The sequence below is a fragment of the Aethalodelphis obliquidens genome, unplaced genomic scaffold, assembly GCF_003676395.1.
Source record: "Aethalodelphis obliquidens isolate GAN/ISIS:26980383/991018 unplaced genomic scaffold, ASM367639v1 scaffold34, whole genome shotgun sequence".
Classification (NCBI taxonomy): domain Eukaryota; kingdom Metazoa; phylum Chordata; class Mammalia; order Artiodactyla; family Delphinidae; genus Aethalodelphis; species Aethalodelphis obliquidens.
Genome location: NW_020837978.1, coordinates 8498987 through 8524909, shown reverse-complemented (window position 1 = coordinate 8524909; position 25923 = coordinate 8498987). Strand labels below are relative to the sequence as shown.

General features: G+C 36.7%; 1 protein-coding gene across 1 annotated transcript in view; it reads right to left on the bottom strand.

Annotated features, from left to right (window-relative positions):
* Positions 1 to 6813: 6813 nt before the first annotated feature.
* TMEM170B (transmembrane protein 170B) overlaps positions 6814 to 25923 on the bottom strand; it is a 43433-nt gene continuing 24323 nt past the window's right edge. Inside the window, exons 2-3 of the mRNA XM_027128367.1 lie at positions 25265 to 25435; positions 6814 to 14670 (exon numbers count right to left, since the gene is read on the bottom strand). Of these exons, the coding sequence (XP_026984168.1) occupies positions 14540 to 14670; positions 25265 to 25435 (302 nt within the window). The 3' untranslated portion in view covers positions 6814 to 14539. The remainder of the gene's footprint in view (positions 14671 to 25264; positions 25436 to 25923) is intronic.

The following is a 25923-nucleotide window of genomic DNA, read 5'->3' as shown; positions in this document are numbered from 1 at the left end:
CTGTCTGTTGATGACAGCAGACACTAATGCTAATGAGGAGAATGGAGAGATAAGGGCCTCACCAGCGACCAAATAACGCAACAACTCAAGAAGGAAAAATAGGGTAACAGCATGGTTCTCTTAGTTGTGGGCAATCAGGGCGGTGTGGACTCAGGGATCCTGCGAGGCACGAGCAGCTGATCACGCAGCACGCCGGTCACGTTGCTGGAAAACTACAGATCAGAATGATCTCTAAGTGCACGGCTTTATTGAGCATGTCTGCAGCTGTGTTTTATTCCAACAGCACCGTCACTTTACAAGTACTGCACTGTTGAAGCCTCACAACAACCTGAGGTAGCTTTTGAAATCATGTCATACGTGAGGAGACTAAGGTTCCGAGAGATCATGTAACTTTCTCAAGCTCATAAGTGACAGTAGTAGGTGGGAACAGATGGAGGATTCTGACTCAAAAGCCCTCGTTCTTTCCCACTAATATCTAGAAAGCTGACACGTTGATGCAAAAGCAGCAGCACTACCCCACATGCGCCTTCCGTGAATTTCAGATGGAGGTGTACTTTTCCTTCTCAGAAAGTTTCTGGTTTTCCTCTGCCTGTAGGATACAATTCAAATTTATGTGCCTGGTATCTGGTGTGTGTTTACGCTTCAGTCTTACCTTCCACTGTCTCCCACTGCAGCCTCACCTGTCTGTAACTCACTTCACATATCCTGACCCCCCCACCTGGGTTTCCGTTGTTCTCCCACCTGATCTGTCCATGTCCACCCTTTTCCTCTTCATTATGGGCCATCACTTCTGCCTTTAAAAACATCCTTCAAGGCCTGTCCTGTTGCCAAGTCATCTGTGAAGCTGCCCCTGAACTTCCCAGTCCCCAGGGGCCTCTTCCTTTGCTGAAATGCTGTGACATTTAGCCAGCACCTCTCATTGGACACTTGCCAGATGCAACCTTGCATTTTATATGAGGGTCCCATTCAATATGACTAACTTGAGCCTGGGCCATGCATAGCAAAATGCCATCCAGGGAGCTTGGGCCTGGGACGTCCCCAAACGACGTGTAAGTTAGGAAGCGCCTGACACAGACCTGCCAAACAGGGCTGGGAAGGTACCGCTATGCAGAGTCCAAGCAAAGGATGAGGAGCCAGAGGTCAGCAGACATTGGAGGCCAGAGAGGAGCAACACTGGGAATCAAAAACTCAGGTTAAAACTTAGATATTAAAACCCTGCATCATCGGGGCTTCCCTGGCGGCGCAGTGGTTGGGAGTCCGCCTGCCGATGCAGGGGACGCGGGTTCGTGCCCCGGTCCGGGAAGATCCTACATGCCGCGGAGCGGCTGGGCCTGTGAGCCATGGCCGCTGAGCCTGCGCGTCCGGAGCCTGTGCTCCGCAACGGGAGAGGCCACAACAGTGAGAGGCCCGCGTACCGCAAAAAAGAAACCAAAAAACCCTGCATCAGATTTAGAGTGATTGAGCCGGAGATCTACCTGGTGATACCAGGTAGAACTTTTTAAATATGCTTGGAAATGCTTTCTAGGAGTCCACAGAATCAGCAAGCGAGAGATTTCTCTTATCGCGATAGACATTCTTCAGAGAATTCATGGCAATGAAACAAAGCCAAATAGGGTTCCTAACTCAAAGCTTTTGAAAGTCTTTAACATGCTTGTGTGAATTGTGAATCTCTAAGACAGGGATGTAGAAGACAAGTTTTATCAAACTCACTTGTCCAGCTAATTCTTTTTCTCAAGATCCTCTCCCAGCGAAGGCTCTTCAGCACACACTTAATACGTGCTATCTACATTTAGTCTGACCCGTGTTTCACTGTGGCTTAAAAAACACATAAGCCTGGGAAGTTTTAAAGAGATTGGACCTTATTTTACCAAATTTATCATTGTATAAAAAGCCAGATTTATTGGTAGCTTTGGACAAGAGGATGAGCCCAGACTGGATTAGTAACAGCTAAGATAACCATCGAATTTTTTGAGGTATACGTCATAAAACTGGAACCTCACCAGATGATTTGATACATTTCTCAGGTTGATACTTTCCAGTATTAAAGGTGTTAGCTTGATTGTCCTCATTTTAGCTTATGGAAAAAGCCCTGCTTTAGTGACAGAACCTATTTGAAGGGCTCATCTTGTTAACTTTGGGGACCGTTCTTTTGCAAAAAATCATGTCTACTTGGTCCCTCTTAATTCTTCATCTACTGTGCGTGTAAAGAAGCCCTCTGACTCTTGACCACCTCTGCCCCCTTCTGGACATGGTGAGCGAATACAAGGTTTATATCCATTTGAGAAAGAAACGCTTGAAAATATAAAGAGATCTTTGCAAAGTGGTGCAAATTTCAATGTCAGGCAAAAATTCCTTTAGGGTTACTTGTCAGGTTATTATCTCTGCCTCTCGTCCTTCCCTTGTAGATGGGTTGTCATAACGTTGAGCTGGCCTTTGTTCATGGGCACTGTTGTAATCTAAATTTCTGTTCAGGCCTTTAATAGTTTCCCAATACAGTTTCAGATACCACAGATTCCTGATGTCATGGGTGGATGTGTTTTTTCTTGATCCTGATTCTGAGGTTAATCAGCACGCTGTTCATGTTTTCCATCGTAGCCAACAAACCTGCTGCTGACACACTGCAGGCCTCAGTCTACAGATTTTAGTAAAACGCTGCCTCCCATTTCTGTGATACCAAAATCACACTTTTTTCTTTTGGTCTGTTTTGGATTCAAAATGTCCAGGAAGACTTAAGTGTTTTGCTTTGACTTGGCAACTTTTCCTGTCCAGATAATTGGTGGTATGGATAAACCAGTTAAGGTGACACAAGGGTCTCTGAAAATCATGCTGTTTTATTTATGAAAGAAAATATCTGCTCAGTTAAGTGAAATCTTGGAAAACAATTAAATTTGGTGGCACCTCTACTGATAATGAGCATTCTGTCAACACTGTCATGTAACTCTTATGTCTGAAGATGTCCATCACAAGTAAGATATTTCTGATAGAAGAAAACAGGTTAATGCCCCAATAAGATCTTGTGTGAACACATGTGGGCCTTTCTGCATCCTTAAGAGTTAAAAACTCTTAAGCCAAAGCATTGTGGCAGGAGAATGAGCCGATCATGGGTTACCCAGGAAGTGATCAGTTTCCACGGGGATCTCTTCAGGCCTCTAGGCTGCTGCGGCCACTTCAGGTCGGCTCTTATTATTGGCATTTGTCCAAACAGCTGCCCAGTTCTCATGAAATACCTGTGTTTAACCAGGTAAATTACTTTGATTAAAAAAACAAAAACAGTTTTTTCTTTTCCTCCAAGTAAGAACAAATTGTGAGGGTAAAATGAGATTATAGATGTGAAAATGGTTTGAGAGTGAAAGTTGAATGCCAACATTATTACAAGGTCTACCTTATCAATAATATAGGCCTTACATAGTTTATCCAGATACTTGTTAAAAAAATACAACAGAAGTTATACTTTAGATTTGAAATGTTCATCCCTTCTAATTCACCTTGCAAAAAGTCTCCAAGTTAGACAATCTTCAAATAAATCTAAAGATGGATTAAAGCTTAAAACTATAGTAGATATGGCACATGTCAAGTTCAAGGTGTCAAACTGGTCCAGGTCTAAAAAAGTTCCAAGAACAACAGACCTATACTGATGTTGTCCCATTGAAAGTTTCAACCTGCATTTAAGAGAAGACAAAAGAAGCTAATCTATTTCCATGTTTATCGCAGAAGAAATTGTCATAGAGAGATTAAGTCTAACATGAGCTCTCCTGTGCACAAGGGGTCAGAACCAGGGAGAAGACCCAGGTCTGATACCCTCCCACTCAGTCAACATGCACAGGGCCTTCAAAAGTCTGAAGTCTCTCAAAATTGTTGTTCCCTCAGCCCTACAATGCCACCCACCCATCTCTGTACCTTCTATTATTTTCCACATCAAAGACAACACAAGTGTCTTCTTGTAGCACATCCTGTAGTCACCCACCAATACCAGTTCCCACAAAAAAATAAGCAAAAGGGACAGGAGAGGTGTCATTTTATGAAAATCTGTTGGGTCCCTTCTCTGGTCTCTTAAGTGCCGTTCTGATTGCTTTAAGACCTGGAGTGCATGTTTGTCTCCGAGGCTATTACAGACCACGCTGTGTACTAAGACTTGAGCTTTTAAGGTCAGACATTCTGGAGCTGAAGAGACCAACACTTCTCTGTGTTTGAACCATTGGCTGTCTCTGCAGAACAATAAACAAAGCCAAGAAGCCCACTTGCAACAGGATCTGAGGTGGTGGATGACTATGTGCACAGCTGACAGGCGAGTCACGACCATCTTTCGGGGGATTTATGTTGGCTGCTTTGGCTTCCTCATCTTGTACATATTTGGTTTAGAGAATGCAAGGAATTTGCTAGCTGAGCAAGTTTATCCACTCTGTTCTCTAACCAGGCTCTTTTTCACTGAGGTCTGTTTCTGAAAAATTCCCTCAGCCAACTTTGCTGCCAAAGCAGCCCACGGTTCAGTGGAACAGTTTAAACCTGAAACAAATCCTCTCTAAAATCCCAGTGTGCACTGTATGGAAACAGACTTTGAAAACAGAGGTACCTGAACTTATTATCAAAACTCATATGGCAAAGTCCAGAACAACATCATCTTTCTATGTGCACATGACACACGAGAGGAGGAAGCCCCTGGGACAGAGTGTTTGCTGAGCCCCCAGGAGGTATTATCCTCATTTACTGATGAGAAAACTGAAGATCACAGAAGTAAAATAACTCGGCCCAAGTTAATATCCTAAGTGGCAGAGCAGGACTTCAAAACCAAGTCTCATGGTGTAAGACTGATTGTGATACGTTGGTGTATTCCTTTTATCCCAACAAGTTGACCAAATATGCAATTAAAAATCATTAAAGTATAGACTATTAAAGACCATTATGCATTGAGCTGGAACACAAATTTATGACGAGTACATAAATCAAGGTCCAGATTAATGATTTGCCAAAATCACAAAATTAACGTGATTTTCTAATTTGTAAATAACCCCTGAACACTGCTTCTTAACCTTCTTTGGAAAATTAGTGATAACATGGAAACTCTTGGTTTTTCTTGTATTTAATTTCCTCACGTGTATTTTTATCCGAACAAAATAAAATGAATGTATTTTATGGAAATGAGTCCAGAAGTACAGACTGATTTAATTCGGGTTGGTTCATAGATAAGAATGGCCAAGACAAAAGCAAGGGAAAAATAAAATAGAACTACTGCACCATCTAGTGATGAAACTCTTTCTTTGCCAGAAAACCACCTAATGCAATTCCATTTTGCAATTCAATCTCCAGAACTCTGAGCCTGAAGAATACTCATAAAATTGGCCAAAAGAAAAATGTCTGATAACAATGAATAATGGAAAATTAAAAGCAGATAAACGGGAATAGTGAAATGGGACAGACTCTTCTGTTAAGATTCTATTGGAAGCTGGAAGTGAACCCCAATTCTCCTCCTCAAAGATCTGCCATAGATCCTGTTTACTTTTTTCTTTGTACCCTAAAACTTTAGGTACCATTTTATGAATTAACAATGGTCCAACTTCAAAACATAGATGACACAGTATCCATTTGATAAGTCTGAGATATTCTTCCTCCACAACTCATTCTCCATCAGAAAGCAAGCTCAATGTAAGAACTGAGCATCTTTCTTCTAGATTACCTTTCCCTCTGGTCTTATTCTAAACAGGTGGCAATAAATCTGAAATTAAATGCATGCTTTCAAAGCTCAGTGAATATCAAAATACCCAAAGATAGCTTTTCCTATTACAAATACTATAAAAATATTACTTCAAGAGCCAAAAAGAATAAAATCAAAAGAGAAAATTTCTTTTTAATCTCAAGATTTATATTTTGTTCAAGAACTCTTTAAGACTCACGGTCAGGAAGGAAATATATTTAATAACTTTATAATTCTTACGGTTGAATGAAGAAGTTACCTAGAAAAAAATACATTTCAATGTAGTAATTACATGAAATATGTCAGTATGTGTGAAAAAAATGTTTACTTCCACTTTCCTTGCACAATTTTTAAAGTTAAGCAAGTTTTTATTCCATCAGGGTTTGTAACAATTTCAGTGACTGGCTCTGTTGGCCCCAATCTCTCCTCAGGCAGGAGAATTAGTGGAAGCTAGTTGGGTACCTAGTACCTTCCCTTTGGAATCCCTAACAAAAATTCAAAATATGCATAGCTTTGGCAATACAAATTCTGAGTTGATAATTTTGAAAATCCCCATAATGCTGTCTGGTCTTTGTCAAAAATGAGATCTTATCTCATTATAAGAGCTCCCAGAATATTCTATTGAAACCAACATAGCACGGTGGGGAAAAAACATAGGTTAGAGTAAGAAAACCCCAGTTGAGCATTAATAGCTGTGTGACCTTGAGAAATTCATCACCTTCTCTGAACCTCAAATGCTTCATTAGTAAAGTGAAGGATCACGTTCATAATTCTTAGTAATCCCTTTAACCTAAAGGTTACCGTAAGTGTTAAAGAATGCTTACGAGGTGTCTAACAGATACTAAGCACTCAATAAAGGGTAGCCATTTATTAATAAACGTGACAGTAGGCTCTTTAAAACAGGAATTCTTAGAAGTAGATGCTTATGTGGCCTAGCACTGGTCCTTGGTAAAACTATGAACTAGGCCAAGTTTGTCTTTTAAACTCCTTGCTCACCTTTTCAATGCTACCTTCCAAATCCAGTGTAAAACTGGCCCAGAAAACCTGACAAAAGGGTAAGAGGAAACACTTGAGTCTACAGTGAATGAGTTAAAAAGATATGTCGTAAAGAATCAAACACCCCATAAAGCTTTTGAAGACAGGTTTATTTATATATAAGTGCATGAAACTGAATACAGAAACTTTATTAAAATACTGTATATTACAAATTTTTAATCCAATAAATTCTGTGTAATGACATTTAAGTGCTGGATTCACTTTTAACAGTTGTTTTGTGGGTATCAGTAAAGAGTTCACCCTGTATATTACAAAGAGGAGAGACACATGGGGACCTCAGAAATGGTCCTGAGATTAGACAGTGGATGATGTTAATTGTGCATCTTTTCTTTAAAGCAGTGAATTGGAATCTAGATCTTGTCTTTGCAGACCAACTTTCTATAATCAAAAATAACTTGCATATATTTATTGCTGCCCTTTGAAGAAAATGAGTGGTGAAAAATAATTTAAAATAAAGAGCAACATTTCTATACTTACTACAATTAAAATAATTAAAATTCACTGCAAAGTTTGTGTTATCCAGGAAATTATGCTATATACACAATGAGATTTGTACATGAATTGGAAATAAAAAATTGCTTATATAAAATTAAAAATCAATAGTATACAATATTTACAGCTTGTTAGGTATTATAAATAAACATACTTTTTAAATAACCCTTCAAAATTAAACTGTATTATGTAAACATGCAGTACACATACTCATACAGTGTGGTTTATAGTCTTAACAGAAGGGGGAAAACTGTGTTCACATAATGTAGGATACTTCATCACATACGCCTTTGTTTTTATGCGTTACCCCTCCAAGGCTGCTTCTTCCTGTCTTTAAGCTTCACAGTACGTTAAGTATTTCTATAGTAAAAAAACCCAAAAAAATCCCTGATGGTAAACGTATTCCTAAAAGTTACATGAAGTGTCTGCCCTTGTACTACAATATAAAGCTCACACTGTTCACGCTAGACTCTCTAATTTACAACAAAACCGAATTTTAAAATTCCACGTTTAATTGTCTTGACATTTTCTCTCATTTCAAACTTACTTGGAAAAAAAAAAAAGACAAATACCACATCATGAAAATGTAATGAAAGCAGTTGTCATCTGTCATAGTCAATGGTGAAATAACTGATTTTTACTAAACCGCAAGGACCTAATTCAATTACACTGTTCCTCACCTCTGAATCCCCAGCAATAGGTGTACCAATCCTGAATCTTACTAAATTCACTTTGCGAAAGTATCTTAACTTTCAAGGCACTAAGGCATCATTTAGCTTTTAAAAACTGCACTGTGGTTTACTAAATGATTCATCAGTGGTCTGAGAGTTAACACAATTTGAAAGTGAGTTTTTAATACCTATCAGGTAAACTATATTTTTGCTGTGTGAATAAAAACATTTTCATTGATTAACTTTAAGGTAAAGTTGATCCCCTCATTCTAGAATGACTAGAATTGAGAGTTAATACTTTACAGTAGGATCCTATGAATTTTACCTAGTTATATGACTGAAATGAAAAATACTGTGGAATTTTATATTGGTAGAGCTCGTGTGTGTGCATGTGTTTGAGAGACGTACAGAACTTTTAAAATTCCTCCATCGTAAATGCATCCGATATCACAAATACCAAGAAAGTGTCAACAATTAGACTATCAACTCATCCAGTATTAAAGTAAATCATTTTTGATTACTTTTCAAACAAGTGCCTCTATTTTGCCTTCTATGGAGAAAACTTTAAAATGTTCCTTCCCAGAGATACTCAGTGATGATGTATAAATACTTTAATTTAAAAACAAAGGAAACTTTTCACCACCAATAGTACTGTCAAGTTATCATTCATTTATACAGGGCTATAAAAAATGATGCTTTTTAGAAATTATCAATATGTAATATGTTTAGGAGAGAAAGTGTTATAGTTATGGTGATTATGCATTATAGTTCCTCTTCCTATATATTTATGTAACACTGCTTTCCAGTTTCAGTTACATACGTAAATACAGTTCCCAAATGGGGACAGTCATGTCACCACTGAGGGGAGGTATATACGGGCACAGGATATAATTTAAAAAAACATGCAGGAGGTCCACGCTCTCTTGACTTGCTTATAGTATTTAATTTTCAGCAAGATTATAGCTGCATAACCATAAGGTGTTAAGAACATTCTCTTCTAAACCAGCACTTTTGAGTCTATCAACAAACTGTACATATGTTTAAACTTTACCATATGACATCTGTATGGAGGGGGGAGGAATATTTTTAAGAAACTGCTAAATTAGTTCTCAAAATCAGGAAAGGGTTATTACATAAGTTCAACATATGTGCAATGAATGTAAAGAATGTGAAAATGAGTCCCCTAAGCTCAGGGGAGATGGCTACAGTTCATAGCTTAGTGCTCTCAGAAATTCGGGTGTTTCCACTAATCTAATAGTGTATTAACTGGTATATCTCCACATTTACTGAAAATACTTTATATATTAAGCATTACTTCCTCTAAACAAATTCATAGATACATTTTTAGATAACAACTTCAGCAACCTCCTCAAAAACATTGCATTGCCTACACTGAACAGACATCCTTAAGTTAGTAGGCAAACCTACCACCACACGCACGAAAATGTAGTACGATTTCAGAATGCTTTGTGGTAAGTTTAGTCTCACATATTAAAAAACACTGCATTTTGCAAACATGCACTAAATGTACTCATACAGTGTAGTTTATAGTCTTAACAGAGGGGGAAACTGTGTTCACATAACGCAGGGTGCCTCATCAAGTGTGTCTGTGTTTTTGTGTGTTACCCTCCGACATTTCTTCCTGTCTTTAAACTTCCCTCTGCTATAAATGCTACCACATGTTAGAAAAAGTTAATCAGTTTTTAATCAAATAATGTTCTTTTTATGCTGTAGAGTCTTCCTCCACGATGTTATAAAAAGGACAGGAAGATAAGGGAAATTACTAGTCAACTTTAACCACTGAGATTCTCACCCGATTATTAAAAGAAACAACCGTTTACCCAGTTACCCAAGTGTTGCCAAACTTCTCTGCAATCTAGGTCACTAGAATTTCTTCAGTAACTTTCCACATTCTTCCATCTTAAAAACAAATGGCAACTCTTTGAAGAGTTCTGATTAAGACTTTCTGAGAGAAACATTTGTAATAGTGAGAGTGAAGTAGCTTGAGAACATTTCAGAAAGTCCTCTTAACATCTTGTTACTTCTTGAATTATAAAATGGACATAAATTAAAAATAAAAGTATTTCCTTTTAAGTTAAAAACAAACAAACAACAAGTAGGGCTTAAGCACTTTTGGTCCATGGAAGGAGGGACGTGGCAGACACTGCAGCCCAGTTCTGTTCTCACCTGGCACGGTGAAGCCACAGGCTGGGGCGGTGGGAGGTACACAGAGAGAGGGGACACCCCTCCACCCCGAAAGCAAGGAGAGTAAGTTGCGTGTAGTGGAGATTCAATGAATATTGGCTGAGTAAATCCAAAAGAAGCAAGCAGGATAAGGTAAGGGCTAAATTCTCCCTTTCCCTGTTTTAACTAGTAATAAACACAGCCTGATATTGAATTCGGCTTGCCCTGCCATTTCCATTGCCACCAATTCCCAAAAGTGCTCTTAGAGAACTATCTGCTGATTTAAAAACTAAAGAGGTGGAGAGGAGAAGCAACATTATAAGAGAAATTTTTTAGTTTCCATCTTAAAATATATGTAGGGAAAATGTAGAAATGGAAGAAAACAGTTGAATCTTACAAAACAATATATTCAATTGGTATTGCAAAGTGTATTTAAAAAAAATTATAATGACTATTGATCATTTACTGTTAAATACTGAGTCGTCTCTTAGTATCCAGAGTGGATTGATTCCAGCACCCGCATGGATACCAAAATTTGAGGATGCTTATAGAAAATGGCCATTATAGAAAATGGTGTAGTATTTGCATATAACCTATGCATATTCTCCCATATACTTTAAACCATCTATTGGTTACTTATAATACCTTATACAATGTAAATGCTATGTAAATGGTGTAAATAGAGTGTAAATGCTATATGAATAGTTGCCTGTGTGGGGCAAATTTATGTTTTGCTTTTTGGAACTTTCTGGAAATTTTTTCTGAATATTTCAATCCAAGGTTGGTTGAATCCCTGAATGCGGAACCGCAGATATGGAGAGCTGACTGTACTGTTTCACCATCATAAACAAAAAGTCAACAAGTGGGAGGGCCTGGATTCAAATCTATGTCACGGTATTCCATTTGGTTAATAAACTGAGAAAAATCAGAATTGGGGGAAAAAACAGGACTTAAGCTCTCAGCTAGAAGCAAGATATTCTCCCAACTGTTTTAGGATTTAAATCATCTTGGTAGCTCTTGGGGACTCAAGGGTGGGAACCCCATCTTGGTCATCCTTGTACTTACTACAGAAAATACCAGGTTCAGCACTTTGTACATAGTAGATCCACCAAAAATGTTTACAAAACTGAATTCGCTGGCGTTTAACTGCCAGCTTGGGCACACTGACATGGCAGCCCCACTCTCCTCATCTTAATTGGAGGTTCTCTAAAGACGTTTTCCAAGAACATTTTAAAAACTATTCCTGTTCCTTACATCACAAACATATGATACACAGGGCAGCTCATTTCTTTATTTCTCACTTAAAGTACAAACAAAACCCTCACATTTTGGGGGGGCAGTAGAAATGTATGCTGCAAATACTAAGAAAGTACATTGGGTTACAAACTATAACACTGTTCAGTAAACACTAAGATCTAAAGTAAGAATAATTAACCTACAAACACTGAATATGGCCACCATTTAGGACTCTCCTTATGTTAACTCCCTGTGTTAACTAATTAACAATTAGTTTGGGCATATAGGAGTCTCTTCTCTGAGGAACTGATTTCACTGTCAGCAATATTTTATTAAGCATTTTTAAAAATAACGAAGTGTAAACTGCAGAGGATTCTCCCCTTCCCTCCTGCATTTTTCACAAAGAAAATTTACTGCTAAGTCACATGTAAATTTTAAGAAGATTTAACCCAAATACATCAATAAGGGCTTTTGTCACATCACAAACAAGGATCTCTACCACTATTAAACCAAGAAAACTTTCCCCAAATTAAAAAATCTCAGAGTTCCTTAAACTGATTTAAAAGATCACTCAACTGAGCAAATGTATCAAGTTCTCCACGATAATGTCCAAGTGTTCATTGAACAAAAGCTTTCCAATTAGACTGTATTCATATATAGCAGCTTTATATATATATGTGTATATAATGATATATGTGTATGTAGATATATATCATTAAATGTTACTTGTCTCTATAAGAAAACCAATAACATTTTAAAAATCTCATCACAGAAACAGCTATTAAGACATTTCATCAATTCACACTATCAACTGCATTTCAAAACATCGAAATAGTAACAGTTGCACAAAATCCCAATGGAAGCAACTAAAAACAACAGAGAAACCAAAAATTCCCCCAAAAGTTAAAAGCACACACACACACACACACACACACACACACACACACACACTCCTCATAACGTAAAGCAACTTGATAATGAGATAACTGCAGGACACTCTACAAACTGATCCACCTTCTCATACTTCATTCTAGAGCAGAAACAGGAGTTTCATTCTCTTTGGTCCATGCAGCCATACACTTAATGTGTCCAAGTTATTTTCTGGCTAATTTCAGATTCTGAACCATGTGTTCCATGTTACCTTACCATGGTAACTTTCTGAAACATAAAATAACCATGTGTTAAAATAAATATTCATTTCTGTAGATCTCATACCATTTCAACATATTACTGGTAATTCCTCCCAAAGAATATGAACACTTTAAATTATTGACCAAAGAATTTAAAGAATTTAAAGAATAACCAAAGTAAAGGAAGAACACAATTCAAGTCTAACAGAAAAGGAAAAATCAAATTGACTTGGAAGATTTAGGCCTAAATTTAATTTAGGAAAATGTCAGGAATATAAAGAACACATGAAAACAATTTCAGGCTTGAACATAATAAAAAGAATCAATTTTAAGATTTACTTTAAAGATCTCTAAGAATGCATACTTGCTTCTTGGGTTTTTAAAAACAAATTTCCAAGCCACAGTGTTGTTAAACTCCCGCACCGCCCCAAACTGGCTTCCGTACTGGTAAAATACCCCCAGTTCCTCATCGGTGAGTTGTTGATACTACTCAGCTTTTTGGTGGAGAAACGGTGCCGTGGGTAACAAAGGTCTTATATTTGCATGGAACCTAATAGAAATGTACGTTTTTCCAAATTAGGTTATAAAACAGTGAGGCTAGAGTATCAGATTATTGTTTGGATTGTCCTTAACTTATATTTTCTGCAGTTGGCTCTTCCTTTGAGTTACCATATATATAATTGTACCTGGTATTAAAAAAATCTCAGTAGGAGACAAATTCCACCACGTTCTGTGTTGCCCTTACTTCTTGTACTCTTAAATACAATTACATATTGCCAAAACCTCTTAAAACCTCTAAGGATTTTTTCATTCTAATAAATGTCATCACAGATTCTAGTAAACTTAAATAACAGCATAAAACAAGAGCTGAACAACTGAAATGAATAACTCAAGTATGCATTCAATACTGTGTTGATATGCTGAGATTTGTTGCCAAATTTTATAATTATTTACTATATTCCCCAATTTTTACTCAGAGAAATTATGATGCTACCACATACCCAAAGTAAGATAGCTTATTACTCTTCCTATATGTTTCTTATCTACAAATGAGGCTTCTTGTTTTCATAGCCTAATTTAGGCCACTCTTTAAATACAGTTAATACTCTAGAATGAAAGACTGCTTACGTTTTGTCAAAAATCAAGGTATATGCAACAAGTGATATAATCCCACTGAGATACTAGTTGTAAAGATGTTTCCTCCATGAGCTACATGGCAAAAACTTTCTTTAGAAGGGTCAAGAATGCAACGTGCATTTCAGATTTCTTACAAAATTTATAAGAAAATTTTCAAATTATACTTTTGTGACACACAAGCTACAATCAATGTGTATGACCCGTAAAGTTTTTAAATTCGTATCAATAGAATGTTTATGTATGAGGGAAACTATTAAAAGAGTGTTACTTAAGTGAGTGAAAAGGATGCACCCTATAGATCTACTTTGAGTCCTTAAAAGAGTTCAGCAGTTTTCCATTAAGTATTATTTTTCACGTAAGTAACAATAATGCCTAATTTATATGAAAGCCCTAAATCCCAGAAACGTTCAACATTAAAAATCAAATAATTTGTCTCCTATTAAATGATTCGGTATGCAGCACTCATACGGGATTTAGCATTACAAAACAAAAATCTCACTACACCACCTGAATTCATGTCAGATATGTTCACAGCACTCATCTACATCTACACTTGCAAATTTCACATGATCAATGTTAAAAAAAAAGAAAAGAGTTTGGCACATATGTCAATTCTTCAAAACGTCCCTGTAACTTAACACAACACTGTTAAGAACGATGATTCAACGCCAGTGTTAACCTGATTGGCAGCTAAACAAGGTGCTTTTTCTTGTAGCTTCACGTAGTGTCATGCGCCTTGCCTGGGACGGAGGCACGTAAGGTGCGGTGCGGTAGTGCAATCACTTGAACACCAGAGGGCAATCTTCCCACACAGCTCAAGGCCTTATGTTTTGACCTGCTCCTTCCACATTCTTGTACAATTTCATTCCCTTGTTAACAATGCCATTTTCAGAGAATCTGTACATCTGCTTCCTTATGTGAAGTAAGACATGCCCACAGAAACCTCAGAGTGTGGCGAGAATCCTTGAAAAGGAGATGATTAATGTCAGTACGGTCTGTCCAACGCCCCACACCAGTGCTTCCAAGGGGGCCATGTTCTTCCCTGCCACTCTGTAAATGCCGGCGACTGCTGCACCTAGACGAGAAAGAGGGAGAGACAAATAACACCTTCATTCATTCTGAGACACGCTACATGGCTGTAACTTAAAATCTCTTTTCATCTGAGCCAAACAGTAAATCATCAGTCATTCTCATTTTATAATTTTCTATGAAAGAGTTCCCATGTGATTGGTAAAAGTTACTCTACCATACCGCATTTACCCACAAAATTGAATAACAGACTTTTCTATTCAACTGCAAAATATGTATTTATGGTATATGCTGCTTACCTGACATAAAATATGTTCATAAAAAACGAGTAATTCATTATTGTAATCTCTCAGCTGGGTGTTAAATCGGCCAGACCTCATCGGCACTTTCATAAACATATGACACAATATATTGGTAATTATAAATAATAATACAGAAAACCATACAATTTAATATAATTTCTGAATTATTCAAGAAAAAAGTTAATATTAAAGGAATTTTAATTTATTTCAGTAAAATGAATGAATTCTTAAATGTCCCATAAAATATCAGAATTGTGACTAATGTGCTTCACAATCTACCATATAAAATGGTTTCAGTGTTTTAATAAAGCATACAACTGTAGAGGTATTTGGAGACGAGTATCTTGACATCTAATAAAAGTGGAGTATGAACCTGACATCCATCTGTTCTAGGAGAAATTTTTAGATAACGTGCATTTCTGAGAATGAGAGAATCTCAGGAGCTTCAGAGCCCCGAGGCTCGGTTCAACACTTCATCTGATTGCTATAGTATGTATAATGATGTGGTATCTATGAGGCTGATTTTAAAAGTACATTCAGAAATCATAAAAGGAAACATTTAAACTATGGTTATGCCATCTCACAGGTTGAGATGGCCTTACAACTCTTCTCTAGAAAAAACTGTCTATGTATCCTAGAATGATCAAACAAAAAGAACAGAAATAAATTATTTGAAGACACTGAATTATAATTATTTGAGATAGAAATTCTACTCATAAAAATTAGCTAAGAATTAACTCCAGAGTTCACTTAAATTCAAAATATTATATTCCTCCATAGAAGATATAAATAGGAAAAGCAAATTATTAATTTAAGCCAAGGGCTTTCATATACATATTTTAAAGAAGGAATTAAAATATATAGTATATTTACAGCATACTGTGTATCTTGACAGGAACTTTATCATCTTAAATATGATACCACTCCTGAGTATTATTACTTAATTTAAAGATGAAAAAAACAGAGGTTCAGAGAGTTTCATTTACTAGCCCAAGGAAATATAGTAAGTACAGAGCTGGAATTTCAATCCAGGTTAGTCTGGCTATAAATTTCCAAATCATTCTATCATTTCACATTTACACCTAGTGAAAAAGAGAATAAGGAATTCATAAAATAATAAAGTAACTGATAATCATCTCAATACTAAATAAAACTCCTAGTAGCACCAACATTTACTTAATCAATTAATAAACTTCACTAGTATAATTAATCATATCCTCAAATTTTAGAATTGGATAACATTCTGAAAATAAAAAAGATCTTAGCCTTCTTTGTTATCAGAAATTATGTTAAAATAAACCTGAAAAATACTGTCTTTACTTTGGGTTCACCCTAGATTTCCATGACTATCTTCAATTTTAAAAACTACAATTTGGCCTCCATTTCTCCAGCATTAAATTTTCAAAAATGATCCAAAAGGTGAAAAACATAGCAATTACTAGCTCAGGCTGCCTGGGAAGTGCCAATTTGTTAATTCAAACATCTCATGCTTATATAAAGTTAAGAGCATGGATTTTGGAGCTAGACTTGTGGGTTAAAATCCAAGCTCCACTAATTAGTAGCTGTGTTACACTGAGTAATCGCTTAACCTCCCTGTGCCTTATTTCTTCAACTGTAAAATGGGTGGGTTTGAAGATAATACTTGGAAAGTGCTTAAAATAGTGTCTGGTCCCAGTATGTACTCCAAATTTTGGTTAGTAGTTGTTGCAGTAGTAAATGATAAAGGAATTTCCAATCAGTGATTCATCATTCAATAAATGGTGTGGAACAACTGATAGCCACTTGGAAGAAATAAATTTAGGTCCCTACTTCACACCACTCCCCAGAGTAAATTCAGATGGGTTAAAAAACTAGACGTTAAAAGCAAATAAATAAAATGAATTTCACTTTGGAAGGCTTGCTGTTTGAGGAATAACTTACAAAACCACCAATAACCCACTTTTCTTTACACTCTTTCAAGAAACAGAGGATAAGATCTTCAACCCTATAATGTAAGGGGAGAAAAACCACTGTAAAACTCCAGAGTTTCCAAAATCAAGAGAGATATTTATAGTGTTATACAGAAAATAAAACGAGCTACTGTTTTCCGCCCAGCAGATAATCAGGAACCAATTTGTAAGTTACAACTTCCCTTCAAAAGAAGCAGATTTACACTAGCTCCCATTGCACTATATCATTTCACAACCCAGAAGCACTAGTCAGAAAAGACTGTTCCAGTGGAACTCTTAATCAAAAAGATCTGAAAGAAAACAATTTTGTGTGCCTATTAAATGATTTTGGAAACACTGCTATTAAATATTGAGCAGATATGAAGGAGTATTTATAAAATACGTGTAGACTGTTAAAAAAAACACACAACAAATTCCCAAGTACCACCATCCAACTGAAGAAAAGAACATTACTATTTCATTTGAGGTTCCAGTGCAGTCTCCACAGTCACATCCCATTCCCTCCCAAATTTGGTTTTTATCATTCCTTTGCTTTTCTTCAGCTTTACTGCCTGCCTATATCCTAAGATATCTGTTATTTAGTTTTTTAAATAAATGAATTTTATATAAATTGATACTCTAAGTATTTTGGAATTTTTGGCTCAAGGTTATATTCAGAAAATTATCCATCTTGTTGTATACAGCAGTAATTCATACATTTCCAATGTTGTACAGAATTCCATGTATGAATATACCACAACTTATTTATCCATTCTACTGGGGATGACATTGTTTCTAGTCCTTAACAATGACAAACCCTGCTTCTGTGAACATCCTTGTAACATGACCTCTGGCACACATACGCAATCATGAGTTTCTCTACAACGTGGGTAAAAGCAGAATGGCTCAGTCCTATGTTATGGGCATTTTCAACTTTACTAGGTAATGCCAACTTGTTTTCCTAAGTAATTGTACCAATTTATATCCCAGTTACTCCATATCCTCAGAAGCAGTTGATATCTTTAAAAAAATTTTTTGTCAATCTGGCAGGTGAGAGATGTTATCTCTGCAATTAATTTGGGTTTCCCTGATTTTTAATGTCATTGAGCTTTTCCTCACATATTCTTCACATTTGGCCATTAGGGTTTCTACTTCTATGAAATGTTTGTCAAATCTTTTGTCCATTTTTCTAGTGGATTGTCATTTTCTTATTTGATTCATAGGGTTTTTTAAAATATAGTTTGGATATTAATCTTTTTACATTTATATAAGCTAACAAATATCTTCCCCCAATTTGTGCTTTAGTTTTCACTCCTGTTAAGATGTATTTTGCTGAACAACAGCCAGTTGAAGGAGTACAAATATTGTGATCGTTATTTTCTTGGTGAAGTGTGTGCAAGAATGAAGAAGGCAGAAGTGTATAGGGTGCCTGAAATAAATGAAACATGTTTGGAGCTGCCACTGTGAACAACAGCAGAAGGTATCAATTAGAAATATGTAAAGATTCCCAAAGTATTAAGGAGCTAGAGAAGACTGGCATAGCAAAGATGAAGTGGAGAAAGCAATTCTGCTGAGCTGAGCTGAAGGTAAATAACAGATGTAAACCTGTAAGGACAAGGGTGACTAGGAGAAGAGTCACCAGTGACAGATGTCCATATACAGCAACATAAAGTGTCTGCAGAGAGGTGGACCACTGAAAAGTGATTTGATCTGCCCTCCACATTCCTGAGAGAACGCAAATATAAAGGTTAAGGCAGATTTGGTTCCAATGGTGTTGATTCTCTGTTTGTGTGATCAGATCAGGGGTCAGCAAACTATGATCCACAGGTCCAGTCTGACTCACCACCTGTTTTTGTACAGCATGTGAGCTAAGAATGGTTTTTACATTTTTAAATGGTTTAAAAAAAATCAAAAGAATAATAATATTTCATGATACATAAAAATTATATGAAATTCAAACTTTAGTGTCCATAAATAATGTTTTATTGGCATACAGCCGCAGTCATTTCTGATACTGAACTATCTTTGCACTCCTAGGATAACATTCTTAAAGTAAATGAACCTATACTTTTCCATCCTTCTGTAGTCTTCAACTTGTTTAGCAACAAGATTACTTTGATCCAGCAAATATGCTGTGCACAGTTTTTAATCTTTCCATTTCCTGCAATAATTTGGAAAAAATAGGAACTGTTCCCTGAAAATTTGGTAGAACTCATCTGTATACCTCATTTGAGCCTGGACTTCTTTTGGGAGGAGTCGTCTTCAACATTTCAATTGTTTAAACATACTTATTGTATTATTCATATTTTCTCTTTCTTCTTATGCCAATTTTAGCAACTTATATTTAGGAATATATAACTGTTTACAAAACTGTCATTTTTATAATCCTTTATTCTACCTTTACTATTGAGTCTGTAGTTCTCTCTTCTATGTTGTTCCATATTTTACTTTTCTGCCTTAACTATTTTAGAGTTACGGCAGCAATCTATGCACCTTATTATCTTTCCAGAAAACCAGTTTTTTGCTTTGTTATTAATCTCTCATAAACTCAACTTAAAAAACTTAAATGCATTTCTCTATAAATAATATATATATATATAATAAAACTAAACAATGTAATTAAAAAAGATACCATGCACAACAACCGTAACATAATAAGAGTTTAGGAATTAACTTAATCAAAATATACAATCCTCCTATTGAAAAAAAACACTTTTAAACTCTAACAAAAGATGTAGAAAATGATCTGAACAAATGGAGATATATTACATGTTCCTGGGTGGGACTTAATTTAATATGTCAATTCTTCCCAAATTAACCTCTACAATCAATTAAATCCTCATAAAAATAACAGTTACACTTTTTGAGGAACTCAGTAGACATATTCTAAAATTTATATGAAAGAATAAAGGTCCATGAATAGTTATGTTAACTTTGAGAAAGAAAAGAAATGAGAGGGACCAGCCCTACCAGATATTAAGAAATACTACAAAATAATAGAGACAAAAAAATGAGGCCTTGCTGCAAGAACAGATAAAAAGACTAACAAACCAGAACAGAATTTGAAGGCAGGTCCATGTACCTTGAGAACACAGTACACAAAAAAGGATGAATCAATGGATAGATTTTTTTAGTGACATGGTAAAAATTGACTTACTACATGGGAGGAAAAAAAAAATACACATGGAATCCTATCTAATTCCAAACACAAAGATAGACTCTAGACCAGAAGGCAAATTATGACCTGAATGTCAGACATCTGTTTTTGTAAATAAAGTTTTATTGGAAAAAGCCATGCCTATTCATTTACCAATGTCTATGGCTGCTTTTATGCCCTAATGGCAGAGCAGAATAGTAGTGACACAGACCCTCTGGCCTGCAACGTTTAAAATAGTTACTGTCTGGCCTTTTAAGAAAACGTTTGCTCAGTCCTGCTCTAGATAAATTAAAGACTTTAATACAAAGGTAAAACTATAAAATTAACAAAAGAAAATATATCAGAGTATCTTTTGACCTTGGTGTGGAGGAGAACTTCTTAAATAAAATTCTAAATTAGGCAAAAAGACTCTTTAAGCTGATTATATAGAATAAAGATTTCTACTCAATAAACAACATCATGGATGAAGGTACTGATGAAAGACAGAGAAGTTATTTGCAAAGTTCAAAACCAATAAAACACCAATACATCTAAGAAACATCTATCGTTTAATAAAAAAACAAGAACCCCAAAAGAAAAGCACAGAATTTAAAGAAGCAATTTGTAGAAGAAATCTAAAAATATGATAAGAATAGAAAGAGATGTTCAAATTCATTAGTAATCAGAGAAATGCAAATTAAACCAACAAAGAGGTGTCACTTTAACCCTCAGACTCGCTAAAATTAGACAGCAATACAATGCCAAGCAATGGCATTATAGAGAAACCCATTTCCTCCCAATTCTGGTATTAACTATCAGTACTAACTGAAATGAAAAATCACTCTATTCTGGAAATAAAAATCTAAGAGGGGGCTTCCCTGGTGGCGCAGTGGTTGGGAGTCCGCCTGCCAATGCGGGGGGCGTGGGTTCGTGCCCCGGTCCGGGAGGATCCCACGTGCCGCGGAGCCGCTGGGCCCGTGGGCCATGGCCGCTGGGCCTGCGCGTCCGGAGCCTGTGCCCCGCAACGGGAGAGGCCGCAACGGTGAGAGGCCCGCGTACCGCAAAAAAAAAAAAAAAAAAAATCTAAGAGGTAGTAAAATATAATAGATATGTATCTATATTCAGTCAGCCATCATGTGCTGAACTGAATATACAGCTGTGGTCGTGCTGTGGCACTCACAAAATACATTAAGAAAATAAATGCAGTTAAATATTCACAGTGGCTAGTTTTCTTAATTCAGGTGTTTGCAGGTCAAAAAGGTAGCCAGAAGAAATTTATATGTTTTATTGTTAACCTGCATACAAATTTTTACTTGAAATTGTGTCAGACATATTTGTAAGGATGTTTAAATATAACACTGTGGTTTCCAAAATCATTAGCTTATTTTATTCCTGACTGAACTGAAAGCAGATAATATGTAGATACACATCATTAGGGAAGTAGAATCATGTTCTCTTTAAAATTTCACAATAATTTACAGCAATAAACACACATACAACACACATACTACTTTTGACTTGGGAACAAGCTGCTCCTTCTTCCTTCCTCCTCTGTTTACGGTTCCACAGTTGTAGCAGTGGCCCACGTCAAGAATGTCAGCAGTCCCTTTCATGTCTCTTTGTATGCCACCACAGTGAATAACAACTAATTTGGATTTTTCCCTTTGCCACAGTCCTGACACCAACTCCTTTTCCAACCCACCGCCACTAGTCTAGTTCAGATCTAGCCTCAATTCAGATCACAGTTAATGCCTCAACTCCTCTTCTTTCCCCTTTTTCCTCCCTTCTTCCCTCCCCCCACTTTCTTCCTTCCTTTCCTCTGTGCTGCCTCCCTTACTACATCCATCTATCCAACCAGTATTTTCTGAGTATCTGTTCTATTCCAGGTACTGTTTTATTGTTGGAGATTCAGCAGTGATGAAGACAGACAAGGTCCCTGCCCTTTCAGAGTTTCTTCTTGGTTCTTTCTTCACATATATTCTACATTCAGCCATAAAATAGATTTTCCTATTGAATTGCTTTGCCCCTTTCCAACCCCATTCTAAAATATCTAGTTGTTTTCCATGACCCACAGAATAAAGTCCAGACTCTGGCTGGCCGTCCAAGACCCTTGAGGATCTGGCTCTTTCCAGTTGACTTTCCTGCTACTCCACTCTGCACATTTGGTGCTTCAGTGAAATCTGATTTCTTGTTTTAAACTCCACCTATGGCAAAATGAATGAAGTACCACATGAGAAATTTACAGGTTGGATGCAGCACAAAGAAAGCCTAACGCAAGATAACACACAAAAGCTGAATAGTAAATGAAGACAGGATGAGGAAATAGACTACTCCCTATTTCCCACAACTATTTTATGACTGTCTCACAGGACAAACCCAGAGACATGGGAACAGGGCTCTCCCCTCAAGGCAAGGCATGCTGATCACTCTGGGAAAAGGTGACTGTGGGACACAGAAGGAGGGAGGCCTTGGAGCCATGGAAGAAAAGGACTTCCTCTCATCTCTGGGGCTAAGAAGGAACTTAGAAAGGAAGAAGCCCTCGGTGGCGAGTCTTGAAGCAGATCCAGCAGCGACAGCCAGCTACCCTAGCCTCCCAGAAGCCGGCCAGAGTGAACAGCAACAGAAGCTCTGCTGTTCACCTGCAGTGACGAGACCACACAGCAAAGAGAAGCACCAGTGTCCGGCAGAACCACACGAAGGAAGCGGCTGAGGGCCCTCCAGGCTCAACAGGATGCATCTAAGTTCTAGCTCATCTAGCACAGCAGAACCCCAGGCTGGAGTTGGGGCCTAAGTACAGCGCTAAGAGGAGAAGGTCAGAGGGAGTGAACCTGAGGGCTGTAGGACACGCACATAAGGCAGCACAGGAGAAAACTTGCAGACAGCTGGAGGACACCGTAAAGTGGCTAATTTCTAGTAGGCCAGGGGAGACTTATGTCATAATAATTTGTATTTAAGAAGGAAGTGCACTATTATGGTCAATCTGCATACGACAGAGGAAGCAAGAATATAAAATGGAGAAATTCAAAAAGTGCTGCTGGGAAAACTGGACTGCTACATGTAAAAGAATGAAATTAGAACCTTCTCTAGCACCATATACAAAAATAAACTCAAAATGGATTAAAGACCTAAAGGTAAGACTGGATACTATAAAACTCCTACAGGAAAACATAGGCAGAACACTCTTCGACATAAATCGCAGCAAGAGTTTTTTGGATCCATCTCCTAAAGTAATGGAAGCAAAAGCAAAAGCAAACAAATGGGAACTGATTAAACTTAAAAGCTTTTGCAGAGCAAAGGAAACCATAAACAAAATGAACCAACAACCTATGGAATGGGAGAAAATATCTTCAAACGCTGCGACCGACAAGGATTGATTTCCAAAATATACAAACAGCTCATACAGCTCAACATCAAACAAACAAACAAACAACCCAATCAGAAAATGGGCAGAAGACCTAAATAGGTATTTTTTCAAAGAAGACATACAGATGGCCAATTAGGCATATGAAAAGATGCTCAACATTGCTAATTATTAGAGAAATACAAATCAAAAATATAATGAGGTATCACCTCACACCAGTCAGAACGGCCATCATCAAAAAGTCTACAAATAATAAATGCTGGAGAGGGTGTGGAGGAAAGGAAACTCTCCTACACTGTTGGTGGGAATGTACATTGGTACAGCCATTATGGAGAACAGTATGGAGGTTCTTTAAAACACTAAAAATAGAGTTACCATATGACTCAGCAATTCCATTCCTGAGCATATATCCGGAGGAAACTCTAATTTAAAATGATACATATACCCCAATATTCATTATAGCACTATTTACAAGAGACAATACATGGAAGCAACCTAAGTGTCCATGGACAGATGAATGGATAAAGATGTGGTATATATACACAATGGAATATTACTCAGAATAAAAAAGAATGAAATAATGCCATTTGCAGCAACATGGATGAACCTAGTGATGATCATACTAAGTGAAGTAAGTCAGACAGAAAAAGACAAATATCATATGATATCACTTATATGTGGAATCTAAAAAAAATGATACAAATAGACTTATTTACAAAACAGAAACGCACTCACAGATGTAGAAAGTAAAGTTATGCTTACCAAAGGGGAAAGGGGGGGAAGGGATAAACTTGGAATTTGGTATTAACAGATACACACTACTATATATAAAATAGTTAAACAACAAAGACCTACTGTATGGTACAGGGAGCTATATTCAATATCTTGTAATAACCTATAATGGAAAAGAATTTGAAAAAGAATACATATATATGTATATCTGAATCACTTTGCTGTATACCTGAAACACTGTAAATCAACTATACATTAATAAAAAAATTAAAAACTTTAAAACCCAAGAATTTGAAAGGAAAAAAAACATGTAATTGCTACTTCTAAACTTCCAACTGTTCTTAAAATATAAATAAACCAATCTGTCCTGAAATTTATTAAAATGATTAAAAATTAAGACTATGTGAAATAACAGTAACTAAAGCTTAAAAAATATTTTAAGTATGTCAAAATTAGAATTTATTCCAATTTTAATTGCCTGGTTTTAAAGAAGGCAAATTATCTGTAATATATTTAGAATATCCTTTTAAAAAAAGAAGGAAGTGCACTTTTATTTTGTAGTCACAGGCAGATGACATCAAGGACCTAAGAGCTATATCTTCACTTTTTTTTTGTTTTTTGGTTTTTTTTTTTGCAGTACGCGGGCCTCTCATTGTTGTGGCCTCTCCCGTTGCGGAGCACAGGCTCCGGACGCGCAGGCCCAGCGGCCATGGCTCACAGGGCCAGCCGCTCTGGGGCACGAACCTGTGTCCCCTGCATCGGCAGGCAGACTCTCAACTGCTGCGCCACCAGGGAAGCCCTATCTTCACTTTTTTAAAATGACAATTATCACTGGCATATTTGTGTGCCTACCTCTCTCCCTTACCACATAATGAGCTCCTTTAAAGCAGAAACTACATCCACTATAAGATAAATTTTCCCACGAACTGCTTTACCTCTTGACAATTTCTACAAGCTTTTCCATTTCCCCAAAACCTTCCATAATGAGTATTCATACAGCAGAAGTACCAAAACTATCTGTTCAGTAATTAAGCGAACTGATCTTTACCTTCTAGATGAAGTGTGGTTAGTGCTGAAAAATATTCTACATGAAAGATACACTGTTGCATTTACAATAAGAATAAAGTTACCAAAACTGTAAGTGCATATAAAATTATGTGCTTAAAATTAAATCAACTTACTAGTAATCATTGCTCCAGTCACGGAAGCCAGAAATCCGATGCTGACTGCAATGACAGAGATTACTCTCCCCTGCCGATGCCTCTGTAGCATCACGAACATCAACACTCCTGCAGCACCATGGACAAACAGAGAGGAGAAGAGAGCCCAGAGGAAGATCCAGTACCACATCTCTGAAAAGAAAAGCAAAATGTTAATAATTCTGTTGAAAAACATCTTAGAAAATCCAGTTTAACAAATAGTGAGCACCTATGGTCTGGAAAAAGGTTAAATGAGATAACAGATTAAAAACATGCCTCGTACAGGACTTGATACATAGTAGTACTAAATAAATTTTAACAGTTATCATCATCACTAATGCTTGATGGAGAAGTCATTCCCTCCATGACTTCAGAAGGTCAAAGCCTCTAATTTCCTCTAAATGTGCCCATCATATAGCTATAATCTATTAATTTCTCTAATAAACCCTCATGTCTGCAAATCTCTTGCAATAAATTATATAAGTTAATTAACTGCTGTTAGATATATAATTTCCTATCTTCTATACTAAGTGCCCAGACATTTTTAAAAACTACCACTTAATTCAAATAATAAGTACAATAAGTACAAAAACTATCTGTTCAATAAATAAATGAACTGATCTTTACCTTCAGAATTCAGA